At 37.2% G+C, this 26,606-nt stretch overlaps 1 protein-coding gene across 1 annotated transcript in view; it reads left to right on the forward strand.

Moving 5' to 3' along the window:
- LOC145258089 (synaptotagmin-15-like) overlaps positions 1–26,606 on the forward strand; it is a 906,872-nt gene that overhangs the window by 448,641 nt on the left and 431,625 nt on the right. The window contains exon 3 of the mRNA XM_080115819.1: positions 12,130–12,307. Within this exon, the coding sequence (XP_079971945.1) occupies positions 12,130–12,307 (178 nt within the window). The remainder of the gene's footprint in view (positions 1–12,129; positions 12,308–26,606) is intronic.

Genomic DNA, 26,606 nt, shown 5'->3' on the forward strand with positions numbered 1-26,606 from the left:
TATTATGTTAATACAATCATATGTTGCTACGATGTGCAGACCGTTTCAATCATATTTGATTTCATCAGGCAAGGAAAATGAAAATACAAAAATTAAAAAAGGTTCCAGACCTTTTCAAATTTTGAGGAGAGAAAATATGCCATAACTGGCGTGAAGCTTCAATCTATCCTTAAAGGAAGAACTTTAACTTTGCTTCAGGTTGTGTGATATCCTTTTTCTATGACTCTTAAGCACAAGCTAAATAACTTTTAAATAACATTCTCAATATATGTGCTGAAAAGCAAAATATTTAACGGGTCTAGACTAGATTGTTATTTTAAAACCTGTCACCGTTAATTCTGAGTTAAGCTCAATGTATCTATTTAATAGGTGCAGAGCAAATATAGTGTAAATTTTATTGAAAATTCAAAGACTCACGAAATAAAAGAAGGCTATAAAAAAGAAAACGTGAGTCTTTGAATTTTCAAAGAAATTTTACCCCCCCCCCCACACACACATATATATATATATATATATATATGTGTGTTAGTTTTAGTTTCGTATTAGTGGCAAGTAATGTTTATAGATTATCGTTCTATTCGTACATGGATAAAGACCATCTTAGGTTTAGCATTTGATTGAATATGAGAATAAAATAAAATGGGTGTATTAAATATAAATAAACCTTGTAGGACATTTCGGGTGAAGTGTTCTAATCTATTTGCTGTCTGAAAATTTATTGTTATTTTACTTGAAAAATGTTTTTATGTCGTTGCTTAGGATGATTTGAAGGGAGATAATCCAATTATGTTGTTGAGTACTGCTAGTTAATTCTGTTTGAAACTGGGTCGATTTTCTTTCTTATATTGGTTAAAGGGAGGTAATTCAGGCTGTTTGTGTTTTCGGTTCATGGATTACCATTGTAAGAAATATTCAATCAAATTCTAAACCTGAAATTGTCTTATATTCATGTACCAATAGAACGATAATCTATAAACATTACTTGCCACTAATACGAAACTAAAAGTAACCGTAACGTCTTTACATGGTTTTTACGTCCATAATATAAATATAGAAACAAAATTCTTTTTACAAAAAATCAATCATTGGAAAATAAAGAAATTAAAGAATCCAACAATAACTCTGTTCTTAAATAAGGATACGAAAATTAATCGATACATTAATATTTAAATGGGCTTTTCCGTAACCATAAACAAGGTAAATGTTTCTCGCATGATTTTCCCGTTAGGGATTCCCCCCCCCTTTTTCTTTCTATTCAAGAAATGCTACATTGCGAAAAGTGTGTTTATTCATAAAGTCTGAAGAAATACTGGTTTTTGAAAATTTTCAAACGATATAATGCTTGAATTTGTCGAACTGGACATTGAAACAATTGCAACATAAAATGCAATACACTTTTTGTTGCCATTAACACCTTGTCTTGAAGTCTTGATTTTGCACACACAGTATATTAATGCTCAATTATGAAATGTGATTATTTTGTAGCTTAATCCTTAAGTCAACCTTTTTTGGCTTAAAACCTATTGGTATATGAAAACTTACTGAATTACACGAACTCACTATATTACATATTTCTCTCTCTCTCTCTCTCTCTCTCTCTCTATATATATATATATATATATATATATATATATATATATATATATATATATATATATGAAATAAAAATTACAAATAAATTTACCAAAATGATCCAAGATGGTAAAACTAAAGTATATTATAAATATTAAAGAATTAATATTTATAAAGTAATCTCAACCAGATGTAAAAGCTCGATAAAACCAAATAGGAGATAGAGCTTATAATAAGAGGAAATAGTTAATAAAACATGTAAAAAACACTTTGAAATGAGTTAAAAACATATTTAATCTGAAAAGGAAACACTAAATAAATGGATAGTCCTTAATCCGCAGAGTTTCGAAGAAATACTGTCCTTCTCATCAGAGGTTAGCAATAAGCAAAATGCGGGATCGGATTTTGCTTGCAAAAGTGTTTGATGAAACTGCAGGTAAGTCAAAGATCTTACTTGATAACAAAAAGTAAAGCAGAGGGAATAGGGTGAAGAAAAAGGTGATTACACGTGAATGGATAGTCTGGTGAAAGGTAAAGTATCCAATGACGGTAAAATCCAAAAATGTAAATCCAAGAAAGTTAATTAAATTTCCATTCGCACAAGTAAAATCCAAGGAAATCACGTAATTAGAAGATGGTCCAAAATAATCCAAAAGGCCAAATCCGTGGAATAATTCATAAATATGTACAAGGAAGAGGAAATAATTCCAATAATATTATTAAAAGAAAAATAAGATATGCGTTAAACACGGCTGACAAGGTGTAATTAAGAAAAATGAGTGAAGAAGAAGAGAGAGAGGCAATGAGTGAAAAAAAGGATTGAATGGTCATTAAATAAACTAGAAAATAGAAAAGCAAATGTCAAAATGACCCAGACAAGATGACGTTAAAAGGCGCCAAAAATATAGGGCATAAAAAAGGTGGACTGAAATGTAAAGGTTATTGCTTAAGAAAATATCAGCAGAAGTTATTAAAAGGCACTAAAAAGACACTTTTAACACTCGAGGATAAGTGTTAATGTGTGTATGATAGTCATAGGGACAGTAGCGTAGTGATCGTTTGTGGTGGAAATTTGGTATAATTAGATTATTTACGAGAATAGTTCACTAAGAACTTTGGTATAATTGGTGGAAATTTGGTAAAATTAGGTGTCTTCGACATTTCGATGTTTGCATTCGAAGTGACTCTGTAGACTTGTAAAAACTGTTGGATTAACTTATCCGTCGGCGACACACTAGCTATTTTCAGAGCTCTCTTGAATGTGTCAACGAATTTCTCTGCTTGTCCATTACTTCTTGGGTGGTATGGCGGAATGGTTATATGCTCGATTAGATGATCCTCGCAAAAATGTTTAAATTCGGTAGACATAAATTGCGTTCCATCGTCTGTAACAATGCAGTCTACTACTCCAAACCTAGTGAATAGTTCATACAGGAAGTTGATAGTTACCTCGCATGTGGGATTTTTACATTTTAATACTTCCGGCCATTTAGATAGGCTGTCTACAACAATGAGATAGTAGAACCCATCTAGCGGTTCTGCAAAATCTAAATGAATCCTAGACCAAGGTCGGTCCGGGTTTTCCCACGATCCGAATTGAGTCGGAGGAGCTTTCATAGCTAATGCGCACCCTCTACACACCCTGATTTTTCCGTCTATATTCTTATCCATGTTTGGCCAATAAACGAAAGAGCGAATAAGGCTTTTCATTCTTGATATACCTGGGTGTCCTACATGGAATTCCTTGAGCATTCTTTTCTGTAATGTCGCTATATAACAGGACGTTATCGCAAATTGAATAAATTTCTTCATCCATTTCGTTATTGTTGATCCTTTCTTGCGTGCGTATAATAAATTCGTCCAACTCTGCCTTACTCTTAATCTCATCAAGCGTTACTGTAAGTTCTCTTATTGTGTCACATAACGTATTTTTACTTTCAACTTCTGCTTGAATGGCTGCTATTACCATATCCTCCAATGGTTCTGTCTGCTTAGGTATTAAGCTCGATAACCCGTCTATATGACCAAATTTTTTAGATGGTACATACTCCATTTGAAAATTGTAATTCAGAAGTATGGTACCTCATCTCTGGAGTCTATTCACCGTTTGTTATTGTAGTCCCTTTTTCGATCCGAGAATCGTTAATAATGGTTTGTGGTCCGTTTATAACAGAAATTGCCTACCGTGCAGGAAGCGATGAAATTTCTTTACTGCGAATATAATGCTTAGCGCCTCTTTTTCAATTTGTGAGTAGTTCTTTTCGGCTGGCAAAAGTGATCGGAATGAATGTGCTATGGGTTTCACTTTTCCATCATCCATTTTGTGTAAAATGCATGCTCCCATGCCATAAGAGCTGGCATCGCTTGAAACTATAATTTCACGCTTGGGGTTATATTGTGCCAGAAACAAGTCAGACGTTAAAGTCTCTTTAATTTCCCGAAACGCTTCTTGCGCCCAGGCCCATTTTTGGTATTTTCTTAACAGTTCATTTAAAGGCGACCTTAGTTTATGCATATTTGGCACAAAAACATTGTAGTAATTTGCCAAAAGAAACTTTGTAAAGACGCAATATTTTCTGGAGCAGGCATATTCTTTATTGCACTCGATCTATCTGGACCCGGCCTTCTTCCATGTTTATCGATGATTTGTCCCAAGTATTTTATTTTCTCCATGAAAAATGTACATTTTCCAGTTTTACTTTAAATCCATAATCCTGGATCCTTTTAGATACTTGGTTTACACGAGCTTTGTGTTGATCTTTGCTAGCGCTTTTCATTAACACATCGTCTTGGTACCCTACTGCGGAATCCAACCCATTTAACATAATGTCCATACTTTGCTGAAAAATCGCAGGGGCGACTTTGACCACAAAAGGAAGTCTTTTAAACTTGTACAATCCCTTATGGGTATTAATACATAGCAGCTTTGAACACTCCTCATCGACTGGAACTTGTAAGTTCGCGTCACTGAGGTCGATTTTAGAAAAATATTTCCCTCCACTCAGTTTCACAAATATCTCTTCGGGGCTCAGAAGAGCATAATGGTGATCTTGTAATGCCCTGTTTAAGCCTTTCGCGAAGTCGGCGCAAACCTGAATCCTCTTACTCTTTTTGATGTAAACCGTTGGTGCAGCCTACTCACTGTGATCAATTTTTCCGATGACACCCATGTTTTCGAGTCTTTCTAATTCACCGTCTATCTGTTCTATAGCAGCGTGAAGTGAATAGTATCAGTAAGTAAAGAATTGCCTTTTAGAAAGGTTTTATTAACTGTAAAATACACGTACGCTCTTGAAAGGATCGAGCGGGAAAATGAAACAGAGGGCGCTTTTATTATGAATGTCAATCCCAAGGGGGATAACTCTTAACAACAAATTAAATCATAACATTTTCCCCGTCCTAAAGTATTCAAGTAAGGGGTAATTAATTATAGACAATTTTTTTTTTTTTTTTTTTTTTTTTACAATCACATAAGAATCATTTTATTTACAAATAACATATGAACCCAAACTGCAGTTTTTTCAGTATTTAGTCACAAAATCCTTATATTTACTAGGGAATTGTCGAACTCGGGACGACCTCCGCACAGATTGGCAGGAATGCTGATTTTCAGTATTATTTTTTAGTGAAATCTGATTTTCTTCAAGATCAGACGATTGATTTTTGTCTTCCTCATGACCAATGTTTTCATTAGTAGAAGGTTCAAATAAAGTCTCTGAAGTAGTAGGATTATTATTAGAGTTTTCTTCATTTGATGAGTTTGGAGCTAAGTCTCGAACGTTGACAGTGGTTTCAGTACCAGAAGGTAGTTGAACATAAGCGTAGTGGGGGTTGACATCTATTAGGGTGGCAGGCGTTACAGGAGGGTCATGTTTACTTGTTTTAGTGTGGTTTCTAATATATATTGGGCCTGGTTTAACCCAAGAAGGAATTGAAATTCCGGAAGCAGATTTACGACTATATTTAAATAGTCTATCATGGGGAGTCATATTAGTGGCAGTACAAAGTAATGATCTAATTGAATGAAGTGCGTCCGGTAGTATGTCTTCCCAATAAGGTAGTTTCATTTGATTAGAATGTAATGTTGTTTGAATGGCCTTCCATAAGGTACCGTTGAGTTTTTCAATCTGTCCATTACCTTCAGGATGATATCTACTTGTTTTAGAAGTAGCAATTCCTTTTTTGTGTAAAAAATCCTTTATTTCTCTTGCTAAGAAATCAGAAGCACGGTCAGTATGTATCATGTCAGGCAAACCAAAAATTGAAAAGAGTTTGTTTAGACAGTGGATAATGGTTTTGCTTGTCATATCTCTGCAAGGAAAAGCGAAAGGAAAACGGGAATACTCATCAATTAGAGTAAGTAGATATTTGTTGCCATGTATAGAAGTAGGTAGAGGGCCTTTAAAATCAAGATTTAATCGTTGAAAAGGTAATATGGCTTGAATGAGAGTCCCTCCATTGGTATTGGCGAATTTGGGTTTCAGTAATTGACAGGATGAGCAAGAGTCAGTAATATTCTTAATTTGATCCAACGTAAAAGGGAGGTTCCTCGTTCTTATAAAATGGCTTAGTCTTGAAACACCAGGATGACATAATTGTTTATGTAAATCACGAAGATCTTGTAGATTGTAAGTAAGAGCAGAGATGCGAGAGAATGTGTCAGCAGCAATATTTTCAGGTCCAGGTCGATAAACTATAGTGAAATTGTATTGGGATAATTCTATACGCCAACGACATATTTTGTCATTCTTAATTTTTGATTTTCTTTTATTGTCGAATATGAAGCTGATGCTCTTCTGATCTGTGATGACTTTAAAGTGCCTGCCGAGTAGAAAATGTCGCCACTTACGGAGAGCTTCTACAATAGCGGCTGCCTCTTTTTCTACTGCATGGTGCTTAATTTCGTTAGTATTGAGAGTTCTTGAAAAAAATGCAATAGGACGACCTTCTTGATTTAGTGTTGCAGCAATGCAATAGTTACTAGCGTCCGTTTCTACTTCAAATTCTTTATTTGGATCTACCGTTATTAAAGTGGCGTCTTTTAGATCATTTTTCAATGTTTGAAAAGATTTTAATACAGATGGAGGTAGTGGAAATTCTTTGTTTTGATTTAGTAATAAAATTTTATCAGAAATTTTTTTAATGAATTTGCAGTAATAGGAAAACATTCCAACTATTCTTTTTTGAGATTTAAGATTCAGCGGAGGTGGCATTTCGAGTAATGGTTTTAGTCTTTGATAATCGGGAGCTTTTGATTATTTTCTATGGTGTAGCCGAGTAGAGTAATAGAACTAGAAGAAATTATGCTTTTATTTTCATTTAAAGTGATGTTATATTGTTTAGCAATTTTGTAGAATTTTTGAAGATTGTAATCGTGTTCTTCTTGATTTTTTCCACATATAGTTACGTTATCAACATACACAAAGGTATCGGTTAGATTTTCTTTTTCTATAATATAGTCTATGCTCCTCTGGAAAGCACTTACTCCATTGGTGACGCCAAAAGGAAGACGAGTAAATTGAAAAAGTTTGCCACTTACTTCAAACGCAGTGAATTTACGATCAGCATGATTTATAGGTATTTGGTGATAAGCAAATTTTAGGTCGAGAGTAGAGAAGATGTTATATTGAGCGATGTCGTCTACCATCTTATTGATATTAGGCATTGGGTAAGCGTCTAGTTCCGTGAATCTATTAATGGTATCGCTGTAGTCGACTACCATTCTTTTCTTATGATTCTCATTCGAAGTTACAAGAACTTGCGCTCGCCACGGAGATATCGAAGGTTCAATTATGCCTTCTTTCAACATTCTAGCAGTCTCTTCTTTTATGAATTTGTTGGCGGCAAAAGTGTAACGTCGGGATTTTGTCGCAATAGGAGTAGTATGAGGAGAAAGATTAGAAAAGAGAGGAGGGGGTGGAACGTTTATGGTAGGAAAAAAATTATTCGTGTTTATAGCTCCAATTATAAGTTTGTCTCTAGGACCGTCGAATTTAAGTGTTACTTTTTTATATTTTTTTAAAATATCTTTTCCGATTATTAAATCAATGAAAAGGTTTTCAATGATTTCAATTGTTATTCCAGAATGGGTTTTATCTTTCAGTATTAAATCCACGACAGCTTCGCCAGTTATTTTAGCATGTTGATCGGAAGCAGCCAGAGCTATAGTTTTGTTTTTAGGTATTGTGAAGAGTTTAAGTTTTTTAGCAGTATTTTCATTAATGAATGTTTTTACACTGCCGGAGTCCACCATAGCGTTCACGAAGTGCCCGTTAATTTGGCATTGAGTGAATGTGACATCTTTGGAGTTAGTTCCTAGTCAGGATAGAGAAGGTGAGGGGTAGTCAGAGTCGTCATAAAGAACAGCAGTATGAGTGTTAGAAATAGAAGATTTACACACTTTAGCCCAATGACCATTTTTTTTGCATTTTTTACATTCGGCGTTTCGTGCAGGACATAAATATCGAGGATGACGTGATTTTCCACAGAAAAAACAAACCCCTTTTGGATGCATATTTTCTTTAGTCACAGCTATACGATTGTAGCCCGAAGGATTATTTGTAGCTGCTACAGTAAAGTTATTTGCGTAGCTTATCGAATGCTTTTCTGCTTGTTCAAGAGATCTGGCCGTGGCATATGTGTCTTGTAAAGTCAGGATGGGTTTTTCTAACAGTCGTTGTCGGATGGACGAAGAAGAAATTCCACCGATGAAAGCTTCCCGAATGTATTGATTTTTGTTTTCTTCAGCAGAAACCGCTTCGAAGTTACATGTTTTGGCAAGCATTTCCAATTGTAGTATGAAGGCATCTATATTTTGTGTTGTTTGTTGCTTCGTCGTCATCAATCGATATCTATTATAAACAATATTTTCAGGTTTTAAATAAGCGGCGTCCAATGTTCTTAATGCACTATCGTAGTCGGTTTTATCGCTTATTAAATCGAAAACAGAGGCTGAAATACAATTGATCAAGGCAAAGAAATTATCTGAAGTGTTTTCGATTAATCCGTTATTATGTGAGCGGATATAATTCTGGAGGGTTAATTTCCAATGCCTATAGGATTTTTCGGAATTAGGGCATGTAAGTTCCACCTCGAATCTGTCGGGACGTAAGATTCGATCCATTATTTTTTTTTTTTACAGTTAATAAAATTGAAGTGAATAGTATCAGTAAGTAAAGAATTGCCTTTTAGAAAGGTTTTATTAACTGTAAAATACACGTACGCTCTTGAAAGGATCGAGCGGGAAAATGAAACAGAGGGCGCTTTTATTATGAATGTCAATCCCAAGGGGGATAACTCTTAACAACAAATTAAATCATAACACAGCGTATGAAGCATTTCTTTTCGTTCTGAACACTGGCTTTTCATTTACTTTTACGTCAAATTTTGCGACTGCTTTTGTACACCTTCCCAAATCGCGTGAAAATAGATCTGGAAAATTATCTTTTAACTCCCTCTTAAGTTTTTCTGCCTCTACATTCGAATCCTCAACCTTTTGGCAAAATGAGCTTTAAGGCAGATCTCATAGTCTAAACTTTTCAAACATATCAGTTCCAAAAAGGTTGTTTAATTTTCGCATGACAAAAATTATTGCTTTTTCGGCCCTGTTCTGGAAAAATATATTCGTCAATAATTCTCCTTCGAAGGTAATTTTTCGCCACTGACGCTTCTCACCATTTTATGTGATTTAATCATAGTGGGTCTCCCAAGCCTTTTCCATGTCTGTACATTAATAATGGAAATGTCAGACCCACTATCAAGCTGTAGCTTTACTTTCTTTTTAAGCATTTTGACCTGTACATATTTCAGGATATTTTGTTCCCCAGGTTCAATTTTCGTAAGTTTAATGGATGTCTTGCTACCAGATTTTTCTTTTCAACAATGCGATGCTTTATGCCCTTTCTGGTGGCAGTTGTCACATTGTTTGAATTTGTAGGGACATTCATTGTGCCAATGTTTATTTCCACACTTCCAACATGGTCCAGGTGGATGTTTTCCCCGTTTCTTTCTCTGGTTATTTTTTTAAGTCGAATTTTTCTTTTGATGGATCTTTTTAATATGCGACACTCCGCTTTCCTGTATGTCACGACTGTCTTGTTTCAACGCAATAAACCGTTCACAGTCTTCCGTTAAGTTCTGTAGTTTTAAATTCGGTTTGTTTTCGAGTTTATTTAAAACACGACGCCTGATTTCAGCGTCTTTATTTAAGACCAGTCTTTGCATAAATATTAAACATTTAAAATTATCTGATGATAATTCCTCCAGTTTAAAATCGTTGCAATGCTTTTTTCACTGTACTTGCATAAGTAGCGTAGTCGTCTTCCTTTCTTCTAGTAACATTCATACATTTATATCGCCTATGGAAAAGAGACGTTTTTGCAGAAAAAAGTTCTATAAGTAGCGTAGCTGTTTCTTGGAAGCTCAACTCACTGGTCTTTTCGGGGAGAATAAAATTCACGAACTTTGGATGCTTAGCTGTTCCCAATTTCCTTAGCAAAAGCCTAACTTTTTTCGCGTCTGATCAGGTGCTACAATCCGATATAAAAATATCCTCATATCATCTATAGTACTGGACGAAAGTGACATTGTCTTCTGGATTATAATTGAAATTTTCAATACCGGCCCACACAGCTGTTTGAGAAAATGCGTTATGATTATCGTCCGCTTTAGTTAACTGTGTTGCCTCCAGAATTTTTCTTTGTTCCTCCTGTGTTTTCAATATTTCCTCGAAGCGTTTCTGTTGTTGAAGCATTTTTTCTTCAAATGCTTGTTTAAATCTCTCTTCTCTTTCTACTTGTTGAATTTGCTGCTTTTGCAATGCGAGATTTTGCACTGCCTGGAATTGGAGCAATTCTAACAGTGAATCTTTGAATTTCGCATCCATCATACGAAGTCAGTTTAAAATTTACGCTTGTATTAAAGAAATATTCCTTAGTCAAAAAAAAAAAAAATCAACCAAGTTTTCTTTCCCAATTCTTTTGTTTGAAGAACAAAAGCTTAGCAGTCTTTTTGTAACTTAATTTGTTGTACGCTATATTTCTAGTCATACTAGCAACAATCCAGCGAAATAACATTTGTTCAACTTTTTTTTTTTTTTCATGCGTTTTTACGTAGGAAAAATAAAATCCGTCGCTTTAAATATCCGATGAATTCGTATGGGAAACATTTATTTATTTATTTTTTACCCTCTTTGCCTTTTGCAAAAAATGACTTGATTCTTTACATGTTTGCTAAGCACAAATGACTTACGCGAATAATTATTTTTCACGGTTTGTCTCTTTTTCTCTTGACAAAGTCAAGCGTTTTTTTTTTTTTTTTTTTTTTTTTTTTTCAAATTCCAGATGTTATCGAAATAACGATAACATTACACGGTATTTGCAAGTTGGTTTTGGACATTTAACTTTGCAGAAGAAAATTCTTATCGTAGGAAAAATGGCTTCTGGTGAAAAAAAATGAAACATTTTTCCTTTTCTAAAACACTTAGTAAGTGTGTTCAATTATTAAATAATTGACAACATTCGCGTTTTCCCCTGTAGATTTTGGTAGCAAGTTTTTCCCGCCGCCAAATTACTATTGTAGTAATTAATTTGCTGTTAATTCTTGCATATCAAAATATCTGTTGAAATGACGAAGGTGTTCTGCCGTAGAGATTTTACGAATGTTTATTTCAATCACTTGTGGTGATTCTCTGCACTGATGGTCGTTTCGATTCCTTGTCGCCAATCTGTTGTGTCGTGGAACAACAGTGAAAATAAGAACAATCAAGTCGAGGTTCGGTTAAGGAACAAGTGTATTAACAATAATGTACAAAGATAGGAAAACGTGTATATCTGCTGGGCACTTGGTTAGCAGTTGAGGTGCAGTCGCATCTCTCTCGCCGGTGTTGGAATTACTAGCGCTATTTATAGTACTAATCGGTGTAAATTCCTCTGTTTAAGGAAGGCCGGTATAACAGTTTTCTAAACACAAGTTGTTTTTTTATAAGAAAAGATTAATTATTTTATGAAAACCATAAATTTTTAGGTAAAAGTACAGAAAAGTTTTTTCAAGTGAATTATTTTTTGTCAAGAAATGTTTAAAACATAAAAAATACCCCCATCACCCCCAAAATAATTAAAAAATTACATTTTTTATATTTAAAAAAAAAAATGTCGATGTAGCGTTTCAATATTTGAACAACGTTTGGCTTAATCTGATGACTCCCGATCGAGACCGAGCTATAATTAACGAAAATCCCGAGGATTGGGGTCAAATTCTGCAAGAGTACCAAAATAAAGATCGAGCAGAGAGGCAACGTGACTTCTGTGGGAATGAGGTTTTACTTGTGTGTTTATGCGCATGATTCCGTGTGTGTGCGTGTGTATGTGTGCGCGCTCGCGCGTGTGTGTGTGCGTTTGCATCTTCGTGCCTGCGTACATGTAAGGGTTTGTGAATTGTGAATTTGGGTGTGGTGTGCGTGTGTGCGGCTCATTTATCTTCTTTACCCCCCCACCCGATTTTATCACTGTTCATCGTCAATATAAAATAATTATTATTTGTTTTTATTTCTCTTTTTAGGCACAAGCGTTATTATTGGTCTTTTGTTTTGCGGTTTTGTCTTCGTGGCTCTTCTGCTTGTCATCTGGAGGATTTACACGAAAACGCGAGCCAAGGCGTCCAGCTATGAACAGGTGACCCCAGATACGAATCTGGTTTCGCAAACAGACACCGGAAACGGAAGTACTACATCTATCAAGTACGTACTGACCTATTTTTACTCGTATCGGAAAAAAATTGGCTCGTTAAGCAAACATTATTATTATTTTTTTAACGAATAAGTCATCCCCCTCTCAGTACAGACCAATAAGTCTCCTGTGTGTCATGAGTAAGTTGCTGGAATCCACAATAAATAGAGAAGTAGTCAACCACCTCAACAGAAATAACCTTCTTAGCGACACGCAATATCGTTTCCGTTCTGCTAGATCTACAGCAGATGTGCTAACGGTTATATCTCATAGGATTAGTGAATCTCTCGACAAAGGCTTCATTTCTAGGGCAATTGCTCTCGACATATCAAAGGCCTTCGATAAGGTTTGGCATAAAGGCCTACTACACAAGATTTCCAGCTACGGTATAACTGGAAATGTTTTCTCGATCATTAAATCATTTCTCTCTGATAGGCTCATAAGAGTAGTGGTTGATGGGCAGAAATCAGAGGCCCACAGTATTAATGCTGGAGTCCCTCAGGGGTCCATACTGGGCCCGACTCTCTTCCTGATCTACATCAATGATCTCCCAAAACACTTACTAAAATCTTTTGTTGACATCTATGCTGATGACATGACCATATATGGCAACACATCAAAGGCTGTAAATGATGATGTTCTCTCTGATTCTCTCTCCTCTGATCTTGAGCGCGTTGTACAGTGGGTAAAGAGGTGGCTGGTTACCTTTAATGCATCTAAGACCAAACTCCTATCTCTACATCATAAACGCTCTGATCCCCATCTGGCATCAATTGAAATGGATGGCTCTCGTCTAGGGGAGACCCCATGTTTTGATAAGCTTCTGGGTTTGACCTTTACTCCTGATCTTAAATGGAACACACACATCAAGTCTGTGGCCAAGGTCGCTGGGAAAATGGTGGGATCCTTCTACCGCTCCAGAAGATATCTCACTACTGATGCAATTCTCTATCAATATAAGAGCCAAGTACGTCCAAAGATGGAGTACTGCTGCCAAATCTGAGCGGGAGCTGCTAAAAACAGCCTATCCTGCCTTGACAAAATAGACTTCGTGGCTTGGTGGGGGATGCCCTTATCTCTACCCTGCAACCTCTTTCCCACAGAAGAGACGTAGCGAGCCTGTCTTTGTTCTATCGTTATTTACATGGCAAGTGCTCGTTTGAGCTCCATTCTCTTGTCCCCCCCTCACCAATCTTTCACAAAAAACACCCGACTAGCTGAAACTACCGTCAATAATTTTCCCCACTCCTTATCTGTGTCTAAATCAAAACGTAGATTCCATGGCCAAAGCTTCTTTCTTAGAACTGCACGCCTGTGGAACTCTGTTCCGCTTGCCTGTTTCCCTCGCAACTTCAACCTGGAGTCTTCAAGTCCAGCACAAACAAATTTCTAATGAACCGCTCCCTAAGTAATGACACCTCATCAATTCTCCAATACTATTGCTACACTATCCCTTTGATTACTGTACACACAATAACTTTTATCCTCGAGTGGCCATTGGGCCTTGATAAGTGGTGAACTCCATGTAAAAAAAAAGAGTCTCTCTTTAAGGATCACATTGTTCAGCAAGTATTTTCAAGTTAAATTCAAGTTTTACGATATCTTTTTGTTCATTAAATTGTTAGGTGGAAGTACAGAATAGTTATTTACAAACAGCCCGTTAACACAAGCAGCTTTGAATAAAACGAGAAGCTAGCATCAATAGTTCTAACAAGCGATCAGTTAGTACACGTAGTTGCAGCCAGCAGCTTTTCTAACAGTAGAAAAGGTAGTATTAATAGTTGCTCAGCTTGTTTTGACAGAAAAGTTAGTATAAATAGTTGCAGTGGAAAAACCTTGAGGAACTAATCTGTAAAGTATATTTTTCTTTTAAGATTGATATTATATCGAATTATATAAAATAATATCTCAAATAAATCAAAACACGAAGAAATTTGATCTTTTTTCATGCGGTACCTACAGGTTCATTACTCCCAGTAGTCTGCAAGTAACATTTTGTTTCGTCGAGCAGTTACTTGCTCGATTAATGGGTCTTATATGCCTCTTATATATATATATATATATATATATATATATATATATATTTTAGTCATCGACATACAGACCTGTTTCGTTGTTTCACAACTCATCAGTGCCGCTAGACTAACACCTATCCCAAGCCGAGGATCGAACCTAGAACCGTCGTGATGACAGTCGGCAGCTCTACCCCCTGACTACGGAATCGGTGGTCGAAATTAATCTGTCCGAATGTCTATTTAAATAAACATCCGTCCGCCACTCGTAGAGGGCTCAAACGTTTGTTTGTAAACAAACCGCGAGCTTCACATTTTTCCAGCTAAATTAAGTAGCGAGTAAGATAATTTACGATAGTGCTCTACCCAAGAGGGGGGCTTTATAAAATATATTTTAGTCATCGACATACAGACCTGTTTCGTTGTTTCACAACTCATCAGTGCCGCTAGACTAACCTCATCTCAAAAGATAAGAGACGCATTTTTATATAAGCTATATATATATATATATATATATATATATATATATATATATATATATATATATAGCTTATATAAAAATGCGTCTCTTATCTTTTGAGATGAGGTGTTTTCATTGATTGAGATTGTCAGACTGACTTCCTCATCTTGGTTGTTATTGTCACAACGTTTCGACCGTTTTTCCCTCCGGCCTTCATCAGGTGTTTTGTATCGAATTGAGGAACCGTTTGTTAGGAGTCTCGAACCCAACCCTTTATTATTATTACGGGGGTACCGTGTTCGGACTCCAGCTAGGCTCTGGGACATAGTTGCTGATTCTCTGTTTTGAATGTCACTTTTCACTGTCTTCGTTCAGGATTGAACGCAGCACCTTTGGGCAAAGTCTAGGACCACTCGGCCATATGCTCACTAGGACAATTCTTAGTTGGTTTTTGTTAATGTTAAACCTATGTTGTTATTCAAGGTTTTCTCTCTCTATCTATCGAGACTCCTAACAAACGGTTCCTGAGTTTGATACAAAACACCTGATGAAGGCCAGAGGGCAAAACGGCCGAAACGTTGTGACAATAACAACCAAGATGAGGAAGTCAGTCCGACAATCTCAATCTTCACTGGAATTGAGCGTTTATTACTTATTAATTCATTTCATTCATGAAAAAGTTGTTTACAAGATCTGATATTCTCTAACGTTTACCCAGCCATATACTTCATCGCATAAACACTGCTTAACTTTAGAGTTTTGACACGGATAAAATTACAAATTTCGGGATAGGTAATAATGCAATCCGCAAAAGCTGAAAATATAATTGACTAATATGATATGTAGATTTTATGAGTCATTAAACAAAATATAAAATTACTTAATGATGAAATACCATTTTAATGCGAACTAAAACAGTTGTTAATTGCAGGCGGGAATGTGGACGATATAATCGTCCTTGTGAAGCTTCACAAAAATATTTACCAACACCAACTTATTCCTTTACCGATAAAGGCTATTGCAAGGAATGTAAAATATTGTTGAGATCGACGATAGAACAACATTCTTTATATATATATATATATATATATATATATATATATATATATATATATATATATATATATAAAAAGCTGAATGCGTGTGTGTGTGTGTGTGTGTGTGTGTGTGTGTGTGTGTGTGTGGTCACGAATAGGCTCCTATATGGTTGACTATTTTAAAAAAACTGATTACATATAATGATAGAAGATGTATCGAGACACAGGAATTGGTATGTTTGATCTGGTAGAACGGTGGTTCATTAAAATTCTGGAGTCTGCGTTCGCGCCTAGTCCACAAAGTATGGAAATAAAAAATTTAAAAATTAAAAAAAAAAAACGTTTGATCCAGTTGATATCTCACTGCTGATGCAATTCTCTATCTATATAAGAGCCAGATACGTCCAAGGATGGAGTACTGTTGCCACATATGGGCAGGAGCTGCTAGAAAAGACTTGTTCTGCCTTGATAGGGTTCAAAATAGACTTCGTGGCCTGGTGGGAGATGTTCTTTTCTCTTCACTGCAACCTCTGTCTCACAGAAGAGATGTTGCGAGTTTGTCTCTGCTTTATCGTTATTTTCATGGAAAGTGTTCAACTGAGTTTCAATCTATGGTCCCCCCCTCGCCAAACTTTCACAAGAAACACTAGACTAGCTGAAAACATTATCAATAATTTTCCCCACTCTTTATCTGTACCTAAACCTAAACATAGATTCCATGATCAAAGCTTCTTTCTTAGAACTGCACGCCTGTGGAATTGTCTTCCGTTTTCCTGCTTTCCAGCTTTCTATAATATGGTTGTCTTCAAGTCCAACGTGAACAAATTTCTGATGAGCCGTTCCACTTAAGTTAACAAATTTACCGAACTGCCATTACTATCGATTACTATAATGTCCTTTTGACTACTCTACACTCTTTAACCCTTATCCTTGAGTGGCCTATCGGCCTTGATAAGTGGTGAAGTTTATGTAAAAAAAAAAAAGTGTTTTTGATATAGATGTACATAAGAATACTTTGATAAGTATGTTTTAACTTAAATAGGGATGGTATAATAAAATTGTGGGGTCTGCATTCGCGCCTGGCATCCATAGAATGGAAATAGGCACAAACTTTAATAAAGACTTTTCATATCTATCTGCGTAAGTATACTTTGATAATTATGTTTCAGTTTGAAGAAATATGGTATAATAAACTTATGGGGTGTTCGTTCGTACCTAACCTCCATAGAATGGAAATATATCACAAAGTTTAACAAGGTTTTTTAATATAAATCCACAGAATATTGTGATAAGTGTTTCATTGTGAACAGGTATGGTATAATAAATTATGGGATTTATCTATTTTATTTTTACTTTCATCATATTTTGCTTTGGTTTTGATACCCCCAAATTCGAAGCTATCTCTTTACAACCCTTACTTTTCATAACCTATCATACTTTCATAAATCAGAGTCGATTTCTGTAGGCTGTTCTTGAACCGAGTCAACGACGGGTACTTTTACTAGTATATATATATATATATATATATATATATATATATATATATATATATATATATGTTGGGACGATTAATCGGGAATCAGAAAAATCGGAAGATTTGGGGGTATCGGAATCGGTATCGGAATCGGAAAAATTGATGCCTATTTTCCGATGTCAAAACGATTCTTTAAACTGTTTTTTTTTATTTGATTTTGTTTAAAGCAAAATCTTCCATTGCTTGTAATAATGGTAAAATAATAAATATTTATTGATTTTAAATGACCAGTAAAGCTAAAATCGATAGATCATCTTTCACAAGTGTATTTTGATGTTCAGGAAAATTTCTGCATATTTAACGTGTGTTTTTTACGAAAATCAAGAGAGATATCTAGCCTACAGTTAAATAATTAGAGATTTATAAAGAATCGGAATCGAAATCGGTAATTGTATTGGAATCGGGAAAATATTGGAATCGTCCCATATGGCGATTAACTAGCTCTACCTACGTATTGAGCACTGTTAATTGAATACTTAAAATTTAACTTAAAGCATGTGGACCTGATCTCATCCCGGCTGTGCTATTAAAAAGGTGCTCCGCCGAAGTAGCTCCAGTTCTCTCCAAACTTTACAACAAATGCCTTAATGAATCGTGCTTTCCTGCCTGCTGGAAAACTGCTTTTGTAGTGCCAGTTTTCAAGAATTCTGGCATTAGCCTCCTCTCACTTTTCGCCAAAATATTTGAGACCATAATTAACCAAGCTCTAGTCCATCACCTTACAGATGCTAAACTTCTGACTGACCAACAATATGGATTTAGGCAAGCCCGTCCCACAGCAAACATCCTAATTGTAATCTCTGAACATATATACCATTCACTGGACAAAGCAGGGGAGAGCAGAGCGGTATCTCTAGATATATCTAAGGCTTTTGACAGGGTATTGCATGAGGGTCTTCTCAAGATAATCAGATCATACGACATCACTGAAAGAATACATAACATAATTAGATCCCTCTTAGATAAGAGAAAAATCCAGGTTGTCCTCGACGGTTGTACATCTAAACAATATGATATAAAGGCGGGAGTGCCTCAGGTGTCTATCCTTGGACCTCTGTTATTCCTAAATGACCTCCCTGACAAAATTGTCTATAAGATGGGTATGTATGCTGACGACACTACGCTCTATAACAGACATGACAGGAAAACAAATGAACACATATCTAAAGAAATTGTCTGTATTTTTTAGATGAGGTGTTTTCATTTATTGAGATTGTCGGACTGACTTCCTCATCTTGGTTGTTATAGTCACAACGTTTCGGCCGTTTTGAATAACAACATAGGTTTAACATTAATAAAAACCAACTAAGCACTGTCCTAGTGACATATGGCCGAGTGGCCCTAGACGTTGTATCCAAGTTTACAGTTACTCAAAGGTGCTGAGTTCAATCCTGAACGAAGACAGTGAAAAGTAACATTAAAAACAGAGAATCAGCAACTATGTCCCATACGGTACCCCGGTAATAATAATAAAGGGTTGGGTTCGAGACTCCTAACGATACAAAACAATTGATGAAGACCGGAGGGCAAAATGGCCGAAAGGAAGTCAGTCCAACAATCTCAATAAACATATCTAAAGAAATAGCAGAAACACTAGAGGAAGACCTCCAATCCGTAGTGGACAAAAATGGATGGTCACCTTCAATGCTGACAAGGCTAAACTTGTTTCCTTCAATAATTACAAGAAACCTTCCCTATCTACAATGCCTCTTTATCTGAAAGTACATCTTTTAAACTCGGCCTAACGTTCACAGGAAACATGAGTTGGAACAATTACATTGAGAACATGACCTAGCTAGAAAGCTATTAACGCTTGAAAGTATCCTATACCTCTATAATGTTGTATGGAGTATTGTCATATTTGGGTTGGTGCATCTGCCACTAGTCTCTCGCTCCTGGATAAGATTCAAAAGAGAGTCGTTAATCTGATAGGTCTTGAACTGTCAGCTAAACTTCAGCCTCTGTCACATCGACGAAATGTTGCATCCCTCTGCCTGTTCTACAAGTACTTTAACAGTGAATGCTCTGACGAACTGCAAGCACTTGTGCCCCCTCGACATAAATACCCCCAACAAACCCGACAAGCAGCTAAATCCCATCCCTTCACAGTAGAGATCCCTAGATGCAAGAGAGCCTTCTATTCCAGTAGTTTCTTCCCCAGAATAGCGAGACTTTGGAATTCCCTTCCGGGTCTCTGCTTCCCCGACTGTAGTGGCATGCAGAAGTTCAAGTGTAACGTGAACCGACATCTTGCTGCCCAACTTCCTACACAGTACTCCTGATGCTTATGTCCCTAATAGTAGCCACCTACATTAAAGTTGCAATGTGCCTTTTTAGGGTGAAAATGTAATAATAAAAAAATATAAAAAAGTTTACACATAAATTTGTGGCGAGAGACCAGGTATGGTCGATGTGAAAAGAAGAGGGCAGAAACGTGCTGCTGCGAGAGCGACTAGTATCGATTAGAAGCTATTTCGGTGTCAAACAGGTTAACATGGCTGACTGGAGACTCTCAACTCAGATGTTGAGACCCTTCACTGGGGAGGGTGATCTAATTAAATGGCTGGAAAAATTAAAGATGGTGGCAAAAAATTGAAGATGTGGTCACCCTTCTGCCGCTCTACTTAGAGAGGGAAGCCCTCACAATTTACCACGATGCACGATGAAGATAAGGGAGACCTTGCCTCAGTGGAGCAAAGACTGAAATTGGCTTTCACCGAGAGTCCGTTTGAAGCACTCAGCAAGCTTGCAAGTTTGAGGTGGACTGGCGAGTCTGTTGACGTCTTTGCTGCGAAGATCAGATTGGCAGGATTGGCTGGTTATGTGGGGAGGAGGCTGGAGATGACGGTAAAGCTATACCTAGTGAACGGCTTTCCAGAAGAAATCTCCACAAACATGCAGAGAATCACTGAGATCAATACGATGGAAGTGGACGATCTCTTGGTCCATGTCAGAGTCCTAGTCAAGAATGTTAAGGGTCCAATCGTGGCTGCAGTTGTGAGTGGAAATAAGTGCATGAGGCCCACCTTGAATGATGAGAGACAGGCAGCGAGGAGACAGGAGAGGAGACCTGCCATCAAGTGCTTCCGGTGCCAGGGTCCTCACCTACTCAAGGACTGCAAAGAGCCGAGACCAGGGGTCACCTTCTACAGATGTGGACGAGTGGGGCACATAAGTCGCTATTGCGTTGCTACATGGGATCAGGGAAACGAGTAAAGGGGGGCCATTGCACCAGTTGTTCCCCCTTCTATGTGGAAATGGCGCACAACGAAACGTTGCCTCAGTTACTGGTAGTAGTCAATGGGAAGAGAGCCATGGCCCTTGTTGACTCAGACTGCACCACAACATTAGTAACAAAGAATGTCGCTAAATCATGGAGCGGAGCCAGGAGTATTAAGACCGTGGATGGCAGGGAGGTGAAATGCCTAGGAGATACAACAGCGGAAGTACTGGTGCAAGGTGTGCCTATTGGACTACGAGCCCTGGTGTTGGATCGTCTGGTTGGTGATGTTGATGTGGTTTTAGGTGTAAGTGCGATCAACCAACTGGGGGGCGCCACGTTGAGAGGGGGCCAAGTAATTTTCGGATGCCTTGGTGATAGAAATATCAGAACACAAAAACCAGAGGCTTGCTGCATCGAGGACGAGGATTTCCTGGCAATGTTCGATGGTGAGAGGTGGATGGTGGAATGGAAATGGATCTGAAAAACTCTGGCAACATTAATTGGTCCGGTACAAGGGGAAGATGTATTGCCTGACGAGGTGAGGCTTTGGGCTGAGCTCAGCCCCCCAAATTATGACTGCCGTGCTGAAGACGGTGCTGAGTAAAGACTGTACAGTGGACAAGGCCACTAGTTCGTATCCAATCGTCAGCTGGCTCATGATAGCATGCAGCTTTATTAAACAACAAACGGATACTGATGGCTGGGAGGGTCGTGTGACGAAGGAGTTCGTGAACATGCTACAAGAAATCATCGCGAGAGTGACGAAAGAAAACCCAGTAAAGGGGGAATGGTACATCACCGACAGAGACACAGGGGTGATTTGGTACGATGCCAGAAGTCTGGCATTGGGCGTTGTATTAGAGATGGGAGGTGTAATTGTGGAAGATGCAGCATGGCTAAGAAAGAAAAACGACTATTCCCATATCAACGTAGCCGAACTGGAGACCGCTATGAAAGGAATCAATCTGGTCCTGAAGTGGGGATTGAAAACGATTGAAATCAAATCCGATTTGGCAACGGTAGTTTCATGGATCAGGTCGGCGGTGACTGGCGATAAGAGAGTTAGGACCAGAGGTGCTGCAGAAATGCTGATCAAGCACAGGCTTGGAGCACTTGCAGATTTGATAGCGGAATTCCAGTTGAAGGTATCTGTAGTGCTGATCCCATCAGAAAAGAACAAGGCGGATTCGATAATATGGGTAAAGAAGGCCTGGCTGCAAGAGAGAAAGGAGGTTTCCTCATTATGCTGTGCAGGGGAGGAAGTTAAAAAGTTACAGGAAATGCACCACTTTGGTCGAGAACGAACGTTATTCCTGGCAAGAGAGGTTTAACTGGAAACCACCAAGAAGGAGGTCAGGGAGGTAGTGGAGCACTGTCAAGAGTGCCAATCGATAGACCCCGGACCATCCAGGCACGAAGCAGGAGAGTTACACATTGCAGAGGACTGGAAGCGATTGGCCATTGATGTGACCCATGAGCTGTATCCGGACTGGAGAAGTTTGCCATATGGCGAGAGATCAGGGCAGAAGCTGTATGGGGGATCAGAGAGGTCATCGAAGAAATATTTTTGGAAAGGGCCGGTTAAGAAACTGTTACTGGACAATGGCCCTGCTTTCCGATCAGAAGCCTTTAAAGAGGTGTGTGATAAGTGGGGAGTAAGGCAATTTTTTAGGGCAATGGGATAGTGGAGAGGAACCATCGCACCATCAAGGCTGCTGCGGAAAAAAGCAACATTTCACCCATGGAGGCGGTGTTTTGGTACAACATCTCACTGAAAACCAGACAAGATGAGACATAGAGCCATCTTGCATATAAGTGGCGGCATCCGTGCAACAAAATGGTAGGAATTGAGGGTGAAGAAGCTACCATTAAAATGGGCGAGAAGGTGTGGGTTACCTCCCCCCCAATGCAAAATGTACCACTCGCTGGGGGAGGAGGGGTCATAACAGAAACGCAGTCGAAGAACAATGTGATGGTGAATGGCGTTCCCCGGCATATCCTAGACCTGCATCGTGTAACCCTGCTTGTGCGTAGTGATGGCAGTGAAGACGAGGAAGTCGAGATCCACCAAGAAGCTAACGATGCACCCCAATTCGACTTAGCCACACATTGTGGTTCTTTACAACTGGACGAGAATGTCTGTAGTGAACCTGAAAACGTCAACGCCCAAGAAGTTGTCCCCCAGAGGCCTCAACGTGAGAGGATGAAGTGTCTTATTGATCTCGAAGATCAGGGGGGGGGGGCGTGTGGGGTTAGGGTTAGAAAAAAAAACGCACCGGGCGTATCTGCATCGCTCTTTGGGAAAGAAGGAGGAACGGATGGCTAGCTCATTTATATACACGAAGGCCATCTTGGGAAGGCAGGGCATGATGGGAGAAGCTATTTTTTTTCCTGTCTGTTCCTTTTTTTTCTAGATAGGAGGATATAAAAGCAGGGGAAAATTCCCCGGGGGGGGCAGAGAGAAAAGAGTCGTGAACATCTTCTCTTGGAAAGAATTTTGTATTGCTGCCCTTCAGATTGTGTGGTGCGACATTGGTGATGAGAGGCCAAGTGTGGTCGATTGGAAAAGAAGAGGACAGAAACGTGCAGTTGGGAGAGCGATTCGTATCGATTAGAGTCTCTTCTGTGGGAAAGAGGTTGCAGAGAAAAGAAAAGAGCATCCCCCACTAAACTATCATTATATATTAAGAATTATGTTAAGAATTATTTACTATGATATATATATATATATATATATATATATATATATATATATATATATAGTAATAAATAATTCTTTATATAATTCTTATACATAAACAGTCCCGTATGCTTGAAAGTTTTCATCCTAAATTCTACGCAATTATACACAATGTAGAAACTATGCATTAAGCGTTATAGCTTAATGTAACCGATAATCTTATAAGTAATCATAAAAAGAATTAATTAATTAATGCGTAGTTTATAAAAGTATATTCGAATTAGTTTACCTTCATGAAGTTGCTCGCATATCGATGGCGGTGTATATTAAGAAGTTTATTTTATCTATTAATTGAAAAAGTAGGATTTTAGTATCAATAGACTTTCTCTCTTTCTTTCTTTCTTTCTGTCTCTCTCTCTCTTTATATATATATATATATATATATATATATATATATATATATAATAAGAGACGTGTTACATTTAACACTTTAAAGCCAAATAACAACGCCATTTTTAAAACTTTATAAAATAAACGGATGTCTATTTTTAAAGAGAGATATATTTCGGAGATATATACTCCTTTTTCAATCTGTGTATATATATATGTATATATATATTTTTTTCTTATTCTTCGTCATGATGTTGAATGGAAGACTTTTAAGTAAAGTCCACTTGATGTTAGCTGTGGTTTTTCTGTAGCCGGATAATTACGCGTGGTCGCGCGTGATTTGAAAGTCTGGGTAGGTTTATCCATTAAAGGCATTGAGTGAAAATTTAAAATCATGACGAAGAATAACAGGAATATATATATATATATATATATATATATACAGATTGAAAAAGGAGTGTATATCTTCGAAATATATCTCCCTTTAAAAATAAACATTCGTTTATTTTATAAAGTTTTTTTTTAAAAATCGCGTTGTTATTTGGCTTGAAAGTGTTAAATGTAACACGTCTCTTATTTCATTTTCAAATTTCACTCAACGCCTTTAATGGATACACCTACCCACACTATATATATGTAATCTATATATCTATAAAAGTGAGAATGCGTGTGAGGACACTTCTCAACCTATATACTCCACGAATTTTTTATCTACGGACTTGAAATTTGGTATAGTGTCGTCAGGCATGTGGAACATTTTTTCATCGGTTTCATCCGAAAAAGAATAACTGCTAAAGGGTCAAAATTGAAAAATGGGTACTTGAGGGGGGGTCATCGGATTTTTATATGTTTACCAATTGTTTCACGACTGCGCATTTTGCAAGTGCATCCTGTTGAACTCTGGAATCTTTCCTGCCCGCTTCCTCTCTCTTGTTTGCTCTTACTTTCTCTCTGATAAATATCCATGTATAACAGCAAGTGAGAGAGATAGAGAGGGGAGGTGAAAGAAAGTGTGTCAGATCGTCTAATATATAAAAGGCAAAATGTGTCTATGTGTGTGTGTGTGCGTGTGTTTGTGTCTCGCAAAAACATCCGACAGACGCATCAGTACGTGAGAAAATACGAATGGTTTTAAAGCTAGGTCTCTCGGACTACAAATATCGACAAATTGGCCCCAAACAGTAATTCATTCGCCTTCATTTTCTACAAGGAAGGGTCGCTTTTTTCATCGGCATTTTCGGAAGTCATCGTCTCAATTGACTACAGTTAATTTCACAGCTCGCGGCTTCTGATTTCGCGATGGATGCATCAGCTTAGACGTTAGTTTTTTTTTTCATCTTCTTTTCTCCTTCGCGTTACGGGTTCGAGCCTGCCTGCCTACTACCACTTTTTTTATACCTCTCTCCACCCGGGCTGCCTACTGTTGTTGTGATCCCTCCCTCGGGGTTTCTTTACTACACCACCTCTCCCCACCCCGGTAACGCCGGGTACCCCCACTAATATAAAATAAAAGCGAGTTGGAGTCAAGCAACATAGAATAAATGACTAATAGACTGAAACTTAGTAAAATTTTTGCCCACAAATTACGGCTAATTAGATCAAATGGATATTTTAAAGACATACAAAAAAAAAGAAAAAAAAAAGAATCGCTAACCTAATAGGTCCTGAACTATCAACTAAACTCCAACCTCTGTCACATCGCCGAGACGTGAACGTGGCATCCGTGTGCCTGTTTTACAAGTATTTCAATGGCAAATGCTCTTACAATCTCAAAACTCTAGTATACAATCAACAAACGCAACAAGCAGCAAAATCCCACCCCTACACTGTAGAGCTCCTTAGATGCTGTAAAGCCTTCGACTCGAATGGCTTTTTTTCTCTCGGACTGATGCACTTTGGAATTCCATCCCGGGTTCCTGTTTCTCTAACTGTACTGACATGCAGATATTCGAGTGTAATGTAAATAGATATATCCCTGCCCAACGCCCTACATTGTATCCCTGCAAATCTGGTTCCAAATAGAAGTCCCTAACGATTAAATGGCTCTGTGCCTTGCTTGACATGAAATAAAAAAAATAGCAAACAAAAAAAATATCTCAAACTTATGGTATGTATTTTGTACGATTTAAATATTATGTATTTTGTACGATTGAAATATTATGTATTTTGTACGATTTAAATATTATGTATTTTGTACGATTTAAATATTATGTATTTTGTACGATTTAAATATTATGTATTTTGTACGATTGAAATATGTATTTTGTACGATTGAAATATGTATTTTGTACGATTTAAATATTATGTATTTTGTACGATTGAAATATGTATTTTGTACGATTTAAATATTATGTATTTTGTACGATTGAAATATGTATTTTGTACGATTTAAATATTATGTATTTTGTACGATTGAAATATGTATTTTGTACGATTTAAATATTATGTATTTTGTACGATTTAAATATGTATTTTGTACGATTTAAATATTATGTATTTTGTATGATTAAAATTTGTATTTAAAAAAAAATCATTAAAAACAAATGCTGATGGACGAAGCTTGAATATAACAATGAATGCCGGTGATAACTTTGAGTGACAACTGTCATTATTTATAAAAACATGGTGTAAAACTTTAATTTGGAATCAAGATGGATTATACGGACAGAAGGTGTCCGTTGTTTTTAATGAACTTTACTCTTTCCGATTCCTCGCCATTTATTTGCATAACACCAAGCGTCACTTGTGACTAGGTTTTTAAGAAGGTCACCGACCCCATCAAACAAGTAATGTAATTGGCTGTAATCGGCATTAAAGTCCGATCGGTCTGAGCTGTAGAAAAGAGATAACCTTTGTTGATTGGGGTTGAGTCTACTAGGATTAAAAGAATGCGTTCGCTTTAAACGAAAAGGTTAAAGTCAATTTAGTTTTTCCAACAGCGAGAAGGGATATTATACGTGCCACAACTATATAA

Source organism: Euprymna scolopes, chromosome 33 (genome assembly GCF_053919585.1).
Source record: "Euprymna scolopes isolate OS-2025 chromosome 33, ASM5391958v1, whole genome shotgun sequence".
Taxonomy (NCBI): domain Eukaryota; kingdom Metazoa; phylum Mollusca; class Cephalopoda; order Sepiida; family Sepiolidae; genus Euprymna; species Euprymna scolopes.